Consider the following 8,968-nt stretch of genomic DNA (forward strand, 5'->3'; position numbering starts at 1 on the left):
GATGCTGTCTCGTGCGGGTCAGGGCACCGGGGCTTCAGTTCCGGTCAGCCCCTGTCTCATTGTCTGACCCCATCAGTGGCCACCGAGTAGACACCCATTCGTGAGGACCCCCTGTGTGTCGGAGCAGAACAAGGCTCCACAGGGTTTTTGACGGTCGAGTTTTCAGAAGCAGGTTGCCAGGCCTCTCTGCGGAGGCACTTCTAGGTGGTACTCACACCACCAACCTTATTGTCGAGCGGCTGAGAGGTTGACCACCGTGAGGCGTTGACCAGGCAAGCTGATTGACCTCTGTGGCTTCAGGGCTTGGCGCTTGCGGCCTCTCGGAGCTGTGTCCTGGACAGTGAGATGAGTGAGGGCAGCAAAGAGTGCTCTGTGTCCAGCAGAGGGCCCTGCCCAGCCCGTGGCTAGCAGGGTGGGAGGGAGCGCTGAGTCCAGTGGAACAGGCAGGCAATGCAGACGCCGGACTGGAGGCGGACCAACAGGCCAGCTGCCGCTCTCGCTGCTGCCCAGCACTCGGCCCCTGCCCTCACCTGCTCTCGCTGGGGTGGCTGCCTCCTGCTCCAGCGGCCATGCGGTGGCTGTGGGCCTTGGCTGTCTCTCTCGCTGCAGCCTCCGCAATGGGGCTCCGAACTCACCAGGCCACAGGCCAGGAGCAGCAGGGCCGGTCTAAGAGAGGCACTGAGGAGGAGGAGGTCAGGGGGGTGCAGCAGTATATACCCGAGGAGTGGGCAGAGTACCCCCGGCCCATCCACCCTGTCGGCCTGCAGCCCACCAAGCTCCTGGTAGCCACCAGCCCCAACCCTGACAAGGATGGGGCCCCCCCGGGCATCGGGCAGGAGCCGAGGGCCAACCTGACAGGGACGCCGGGACGGAGGCTGCAGGTCCCCAACCCTCTGTACCCAGTGACAGAGAGCTCCTACACTGCCTATGCCACCATGCTCCTGGCCCTGGTGGTGTTTGCGGTGGGCATCGTGGGCAACCTGGCAGTCATGTGCATCGTGTGGCACAGCTACTACCTGAAGAGCGCGTGGAACTCCATCCTGGCCAGCCTGGCCCTCTGGGATTTCCTGGTCCTCTTCTTCTGCCTCCCCATCGTCATCTTCAATGAGATCACGAAGCAGAGGCTGCTGGGTGACGTTTCCTGCCGGGCCGTGCCCTTCATGGAGGTGAGTGGGTGTCCTGCTATCAGCGTCCACCGGGGAGCCTTGGGCTGGGGGATGTATCGGGGACCCGGGGCTTTGCACTTCCTGGGTTTTGTACCATTTCCTTCAACTTGGGGGAGGCTCCGGCGTGGACTAGGCAGGCCAGTGGAGGCAGAGCTCCGGGGCTGCAGTGCAGCTGGCTCCCCTGCTCCGGCAGCAGCCCCAGGTCCGGGCTCCCCTCTTTCGCCATTTGAGACAGCCACTAGGCAGGCCGTCTCCTGTGTCACTCCCGCAGCCCTAAACTGACCCTCTCCTGTCTCACTTCTCATCTGTCGTCCCCCCAAGGGACCGCCCTGCAGTTTGTTCCGACCCCTTTTCTTCCCGTGCCTGCCGCTCACCTTCTTTACCCACAGACCTGCCCCCTGAGCGGCGCTTGAGGGAGACCTCAGTTCTTCCATTCAGGAAACACTCTTCCTCCGCTTTATTGCCAGCTCCCCAAACCTCTCCCAAAGGGAAAACCTGGCTGGGCACTGGGGCTACTTGGGGTTGGGGGTATGACCCAGTCCCAGCTGTCACTGATGCCACCAAGTCGGTCACACTGTGACTCCAATTTCTTTACTTCCCAACGAGAGGGGTTGACCAGATGGCCCCTTCCAGCTCGGTCATTCTACGACTCTAATGTGGATAGCTGTTCCCAGGCCTCCTGGGAATGTGTGAAGACACTACTCCTTCCATGGCTGTACATGGGTGTACTGATGGCATAGAGGCAGCTTACCGAAGACACGGCCAAAACAGACATGTGTGTGCATGTGTAACGCTCAGCAAAGCCACGGCACCTCTATGAGAATGCATAATAAGAAGGCAAGTTTAACTATTCTTGCTTGCAGCGGGGACAGGGGTGAGCGCAGGCAGCTCCTGGTGAGGGGTTGAGATGTGTGATGTGGGTGACCTGCTGTGGGGAGCAGGAATCAGGACCTGGCACCTGGACACAGCTCTGACTCTCACTCCCAGCTCTGTCCCCGGCATACTGTCTCTTAACAGCAGTTTCAGATGTGAACCCTCCCTGAGGCTCAGAGCCCTCTCCTGTCCTTCCAGCCCAGACAGGCTGCCTCATAGCAGCCCAAAGCCACCGGACCCGAACGGTTGGGACTTCTCTATCGCCTGCTCTCGGTTCCGTGAGCTGCCAGGTCAGACAGTAGATGAAGGGGCTTCAGTAAATTCATGGGGAATTCTGTTATCTACTACAATTGTTTTTTAGTTTTTAGTTTAGTTTTGTTTTAATTCTTTTCTTGGGAGCTCTTCCAGGTAGCCTAATATTTCATAGTTCCAGAGTTCATTCCATAGTTCACCTCAAGCAGTACTGTACTCCGTTATCTTTTTAATTCCATTTTCCCCACAAACTTTTGGAAGCCCCATCATAATTTGTTACACACACACACACACACACACACACACACACACGCACGCACACGACTTTATTCCCACCACAGTGACCCTGTAAATCTTTGCGGGAGCAGATAGCATCCTCCCTCTTGCTGTTAGACACACGGACCTTGGACTTGGCCGTGGACAGACTGGGTTAGGCTTGGCCCCGCACTCGCTCAGTGACCCGGGCTGTGTACCCTGCCTCTGTCTCAGTGTTCTCATCTGTAAACTGGGAGGATAACAATGGCAACGATGATGATGACCTGAATGAATTCTTCAAAGTTGAAATGGGCAATGCCAATAAAGTGCGTAGACTTAAAAAATCCAATAAAGGGTACTTTATCTGGGAACGGTTGAGGGAAGGTCAGTGGGACGGGGCAAGGGGGTGTAGTGGGGGGAGGCAGACTTGTTTGCATGGAACTGGTGGTTCAATAAGGGGCCTTGATAGTGCAGCAGTTTATGTGTTGGGTTGTTGACCACAAAGTCAGTGGTTCAAACTCACCAATTACTCTGTGGGAGCAAGATGAGGTTTTCTGCTCCCATAAAGATTCACAGCCTCAGAAACCCCCAGGGGCAGTTCTACCCTGCCCTCTAAGGTCACGAGGGGTCAGAATCAACCTGATGGCAGAGAGGTTTTCAGGGATGCGTGACAGCGTGGTCCTGTCTGACTGTGGGTCTCAGTTCCCTGGATAGGTGAGTTATCTCCATCCCCTTAGGCCCCCTCTATACCTCTTGAGGACAGAGAGGATCCATAGGCTGAGAGAGAGTCCTGTGCTGAGTGAGGGCCCCAGAACCCTGTCCTTGAGGGGGGTGCTCTGGATGGACCCCAGAGTGGCCAGGAATAGAACTTGAGATGCTTTCTGAGGCAGAGGGATGTGTTTTGTCCCAGCCGAGGCTGCCCCGCCCCGGCTGCCCAGTGAGGGAGGGGGAGCACTGGCCAAGGGCAATGCAAGGCAGTGCTAACGGACCAGGGCTTGTGTCCGGGAGCGGGGCGAGGGCATGCTCAGGGATGAGGGCAGAGCTGAGCACAGCTGCTGAGTGGCCCGCGCAGGGCTGGATAGCCCTGGGGTTCTCCTCTTTGTTCACCTCTCTCCAATTTCCCTGCTGTTCTAGCTCCTCCCTCCACATCCCCAGGGCCATTTTCCTGTGTGGACAGCATGACGGGACAGTGGGCACAGGTGGGCTGGGAGCGGGGCTGCCTCCCCGCACGGCAAGGCTCTGGGCATCTCAGGGCAGGGCGAGGAGGCTGGATGTGTGTCTGTGAGGGGGCTTCTGCGCCTGCTTGCATGTGTGTGTGCCCGTGCATGGTGAATGTATGCGTGCAGTTGTGCGCATATGAAGTGTAGGAGAGATGGCGTAAACATGAGTGTGTGTGTGTGTGTGTGTGTTTGTGAGTGTCGAAAGTAAGCCGTGTTTCCCAAGATCTTTCCTCCTATGCCCACAATTGGTCAAGGGGAGAGAGTCTACATCTTTGCCCAGGCTGGTTCTTGAAGACAATTCTCTAACATGTTTCAGAGAGGGTCAGGGCCTGTGGCATGTAGACCCGCCACCCCTCAGCTGGGGGGGGGTGGGGAGTAGCAGCATGATGGGGAGATTCAGGCAGCCCTGTGCCTGCAGCTCCCCTCAGCCCTCCTCCAGCCCCGCTCACCGTGGTATGGCCAACAGCCGGCCTGTATTTCACTTTGGTCTTCTGGGACCGGGGTGCTGAGGGGCTGAGGAGAGAGCCAGTGGGATGTGCCCAGCACAGAGAGAGACAGGCTGGACCTGTGATTCTGACGTGTGGCAGGGCAGAACGGCTCTGTGGAGCTTCCGGGGGCTCTCACGTGGATGGAAGCTAACCACCAAGGGGCTGCCCCAGGGATTTGAGACAACAGCCTTGGGCTGAGTGACAAGACCAAAGACAAATACACAGGGCCAGCTAGTCGATTCCAGGTAGGGTTGCCTAGACTTCAGGTCTTGACAGGAGCAGATAGCCTCGTTGGTCTCTCCAGGGGCGGCTGGTGCATTTGAACCGCCAGCCTTTGGGTTAGCAGCGCAGCGCATTACCTGCAGCGCCACCAGGGCTCCTTTTCAGGTCAGTGCAAGTCGTGTGTGCTTCTCAGAGAGCTGGGGCACACAGCCAGTGCCTGCCAAACGGCAGCTGTGGTTAAAGATTATCTCTGCACTTCTGACTCCGTTCTTGGTCTGACTGAACTAGAAGCCAGGGCGTCTTCCCTCCTCCCTAGGGGTGTTGACTGATGCCTTCGTCCTCCCACCCTCCCCCACCCAGGTCTCCTCTCTGGGTGTCACGACGTTCAGCCTCTGTGCCCTGAGCATCGACCGCTTCCACGTGGCTACCAGCACCCTGCCCAAGGTGAGGCCCATTGAGCGGTGCCAGTCGATCCTGGCCAAGCTGGCTGTCATCTGGGTGGGCTCCATGATGCTGGCTGTCCCCGAGCTCCTGCTGTGGCAGTTGGCACAGGAGCCCAGCCCCGCCTCGGGCACCGTGGACTCCTGCATTATGAAGCCCTCGGCCAGCCTGCCCGAGTCCCTGTACTCGCTGGTCATGACCTACCAGAACGCCCGCATGTGGTGGTACTTTGGCTGCTACTTCTGCCTGCCCATCCTCTTCACCGTCACCTGCCAGCTGGTGACGTGGCGGGTACGGGGCCCCCCAGGGAGAACGCCGGAGTGCCGGGGGGCGGGCCAGCACGAGCATGTTGAAAGCCGGCTCAACAGCACGGTGGTGGGCCTGACGGTGCTCTATGCCCTCTGCGCCCTCCCCGAGAATGTCTGCAACCTCGTGGTGGCCTACCTTTCCACCGAGCTGACCCGCCAGACCCTGGACCTGCTGGGCCTCATCAACCAGTTCTCCACCTTCTTCAAGGGGGCCGCGACCCCCGTGCTCCTGCTGTGTGTCTGCAGGCCTCTGGGCCAGGCCTTCCTGGACTGCTGCTGCTGCTGCTGCTGCTGCGAGGAGTGCGGGCCGGCCCCGGCCCCGGCCGCCAGCAGCGCTGACCACAAGCTCAAGACTGAGCTGTCCCCCATCTACTTCCACAAGCCCAGGGAGTCTCCCCCACTCCTGCCCCTGAGCACACCGTGCTGAGGCCGGGCCTGAGCTGGGGAAGGTACAGAGGAGGGGTCTGAGGAGGGCTGCCCCCAGCTCAGGCCCACTGCTCCTTTCCGCGTAGGTCCTGCTTTTATGCTTGTCTTGCTGTAGAGATGAACTTGGTCCCTCTTGCCTGGGGTATGGCGAGTCAAAGCCCCCTCCACAAGGGGGGCTTCCCTGTCACTCTGCGGGGCCGCCTAGACCTGCCCCTTCTCCTGGTGGACAGTGAGGCTTCTAGTCCATAGAGCGTACTAGTGACTCTTCTTCCCTCCTGCCCGGAGTCAGCACTTGACCGTCACCTCCCCACCTCGGTTCCAACTCCACCTCTCTCTCTCTCTCTCTGCCTCTGACCCTGACGCTCCATTTTTAGTTGTGCCCTTACCAATACCCTCTCTGTACCTCCCACCCGGGGCCCCATCCTGCAACAGGGGCTCCTTAAGGGCCAGATCCACTTGGCTTGGCCCCCTCTTCTCTGTACGAGAGCTGTCAGTCCTAGCTCTGGACACCTCCCCCTCCAGATGCCTCTCTCCCTCTCCTTCCTTCTCCTGTCCCGAGGTCCCCTGGGCTGCCCCGTCCTGGGCTGCCCCGTGGAAAGCTCTTCTTGAAAAGCAATAAACTAGGTAGCAATAAACCTGTGTGCACCCTAGATGTTCCTGTGCCAGGTGCTGGCTGGGCCCAGATGCTCCAGGGCCCCCAGGCCCTCCCCCAGGTCTGGCAGTGGCCTGAGCCAACCTCACCCATCCACCTTTTGTCCTTCCTAGCCTGGAGCTGATGTCCAGCACAGCCCAGGGGCACTAGGGACAGAGGCTGGAAGGCTTGGGATGCCTGCAGGACTGAGTCTGCCTCCTGGCCCAAGCCCAGCGGGCCCTCCGGGAGATGAAACACTGCAACTGTGTCCCCCTCTGAAGCCTCCCCCCACAAGGCACTCACTGGACAAGAGCCAGTGGCCTGCCCCCCTCAGCCTGGGGCTTCCCAAGCTCTCTCTGAGTACGCTCTTGTTCTGAGTCTTAGAATGGACTGTTTTGCCTGTCGACAGCCCAGCTGCCTGTCCCCTGCCTGCCCTCACCCCACCTCTGCCACAGCACCCTTCCCCGCCTACCCCCAACATGCCCTCAGCTCCTCTGCTGGGAGGGTCTCCCACCCTGGGAGGCCCACCTCCCCTGAGTCCGCCTCTCAGGGCCTCCCAAAGGGCACCCTTTGCCTCGTTTGGCCTCTGAGAAGCGGACAAAGTTGACCAGAAGTGACCACATGGCCAGTGTGCCAGTCCCTCCCTGCCATTGAGGAGGCCAGCCTTCCCTGCTTGAAGCTTGCCTCTGGGGCCACCCTGGGACCCTCGGCCCACGAGATGCATGTCAGACATCCATCTGCACGGGGTCTCTCTCAGGGAAGGCGGGGAGAGGTGGGGGGGTGGTGAGGGGACAAGGGTTCCCCTGTGCCCTGGGCTCATGCTCCTCTCTCCACCCACCCACACCCCTTGGCCTCAGTCTGCCCCGTGCCGGACCCCCCCCTTCCCCATCCTCTTTCTCCTGGGGATCTTAATGGCCTTGTTCTCTCTCTCTGGCATCCACCCCCGGCCGGCCCGGGGACTCCGCCAAGAGGCAGGCGTTGCTAGGTGACGGCGCTGCCATGCGCACTCCCTTTGTGTGGAAGGACACCCACCCATCGCAGACCTGTTGCCACGGTGACTGAAGACCCCCCCAGCATTGTCTGCAGACATTTAAGAAGGGTGTGTGTGTGTGGGGGGGGTGCAGGTTGGAGCTTGAGGAGGGGGCTCAAAGGCAGACTTGCCAGGGAAGCACCGGGGCTGTTGCCTCTTCGTTTTCCAGCAACCCCTTCTCCACCCGATGGCCCGCCCGACAGATGCTGAGGGATGTCGGAAGTGAGGCCGGGTGAACGCAGGGGAAGCGGGGACAGAGAGGGCCTGGGGCGGAAGGCGCGTGGGGGGGGGGCAGGGAGGGGCCACCTCAGCATCCGATCTGGGGGACCTCTTCCACAAAGGACACCCCTTGCCATGCTTGTTGGCCAGTGCGGAGCTGGCCGGGAGAAGCGGTAGCCCCAATGCTGGGCCACTGCTGCTGCCTCCGGAGACTGTCAACGTGAAGGGCTTGCAGGAGTAGCCAGCTGGCCAGCCAAGCTTGGGAAAGAGCCACTGTCCCGCCAGCCTGGGCTGGCCAGGGAACAATGTGGAGCTTGTTTTGGGGGGTCTGATGGCTGTTGGGCCAAGGCTGGGGGAGTGAGGGTTGGCGCAATGGTGGCCAGTGGGCTTGAGCCACGGCACTCAGAGGCCACAGGCCACCCCACCCCCCATCCTCAGCAGGCAGACTGTAGACCAGGGCAGGGGTAGGATGGGGTGAGAGGTGGGGTGGGGCGAGTCTCCCTCAGCTTGGAGATCACCCACCCTCTGGGGAATCACCTCATGAGCCCCCAGCTCCCATCACTTAGACAGGCCTTGGACCCAGTTCCGGAGTCCGGTCTCCCCCTCCTCCACAGATCACTGCAAGCACTGAGACAAGATCTATGAAGCCGCTGGCAAGACGCCTGACACCTTCCTTCCATTAATCCCTTCTTAGGACTCAGCAGGCCTGCCAGAGGATTTTTAAGCTCATCAAGGGCTTGGTGGAACCAACCCCCAAACTCCCTGCCATCGAGTCTATGCTGACCCATGGTGACCCTATAGGACAGGGTAGAACTGCTCCTGTGGGTTTCTCAGACTGTGACTCTCTACAGGGAGTAGAAAAGCACCGAGGAGGTGGTTTTGAACTCACAACCTTGTGGCTTGCAGCCCAATGCATAACCACTGGGACACCAGGGCTCCTCTTCGCACTACACAATTTACATGCGCTCCTGGTATTCAGCCTTAACATCCACCTGAAGTCACATTAGGTACCTAATCACACAGCTCTGCTGGGCTGCTAACTGCAAGGTCAGTGGTTCAAACCTACCAGCTGCCCCAAGGGGAAAGATGAGGCTGAGGCCGTTTGCTCCCGAAAAGATTCACAGACTTGGAAACCCTCTCTAGGGTTGCTGTAGGAATTGACCTGACAGCAGGCGGTTTGGGTTTTTGATGGGAAAAGCGTGCGTGCGGGCAGCGTGGTACAGTGGTAGAACTCTTGCTCGCTAGGCGGAAGATCTGGGTTTGGCTCCCGACCCATGTCCCTCGCAGGCAGCCTGCTGCTGGCAAGCTTGGGCAGGTTGCAGGGGAGCTTCTAGACGAGGTGGGCTCGGGAGAAAGGCCCTGCCAACTGCTTCTGAAAACCAGCAGTGAACATCCTATGTATAGGCCATCACAGACTGGGCTGCGGCTGACCTCGAG

General features: G+C 59.7%; 1 protein-coding gene across 2 annotated transcripts; it reads left to right on the plus strand.

The window, feature by feature from the left end:
• Positions 1 to 465: 465 nt before the first annotated feature.
• Positions 466 to 6,279, plus strand: GPR37L1 (G protein-coupled receptor 37 like 1). 2 transcript variants are annotated; one of them, XM_045298012.1, is made up of 3 exons: positions 466 to 1,166; positions 4,837 to 5,653; positions 5,715 to 6,279. In XM_045298012.1, exons 1-2 carry the CDS (start codon positions 570 to 572, stop codon positions 5,650 to 5,652), a joined length of 1,413 nt encoding a protein of 470 aa, XP_045153947.1. In that variant the 5' UTR covers positions 466 to 569; the 3' UTR covers position 5,653; positions 5,715 to 6,279. The 2 variants fall into 2 exon arrangements, with proteins under 2 accessions (XP_045153947.1, XP_004699861.1); XM_004699804.2 differs by having other exon boundaries at positions 467 to 1,166; positions 4,837 to 6,279.
• The last annotated feature ends 2,689 nt before the right edge of the window (positions 6,280 to 8,968 follow it).

The sequence above is a fragment of the Echinops telfairi genome, unplaced genomic scaffold (genome assembly GCF_000313985.2).
Source record: "Echinops telfairi isolate 266 unplaced genomic scaffold, ASM31398v2 ScPeMD7_7424;HRSCAF=8462, whole genome shotgun sequence".
NCBI classification, from domain to species: Eukaryota; Metazoa; Chordata; class Mammalia; order Afrosoricida; family Tenrecidae; genus Echinops; species Echinops telfairi.

Bases quoted from the DNA above. Each gene is read 5' to 3' on its own strand.
- GPR37L1 (XM_045298012.1), top strand. From the start codon at position 570: ATGCGGTGGCTGTGGGCCTTGGCTGTCTCTCTCGCTGCAGCCTCCGCA. The intron at 1,167-4,836 runs GTGAGTGGGTGT...TCCCCCACCCAG, and splicing joins GGGCCGTGCCCTTCATGGAG to GTCTCCTCTCTGGGTGTCAC.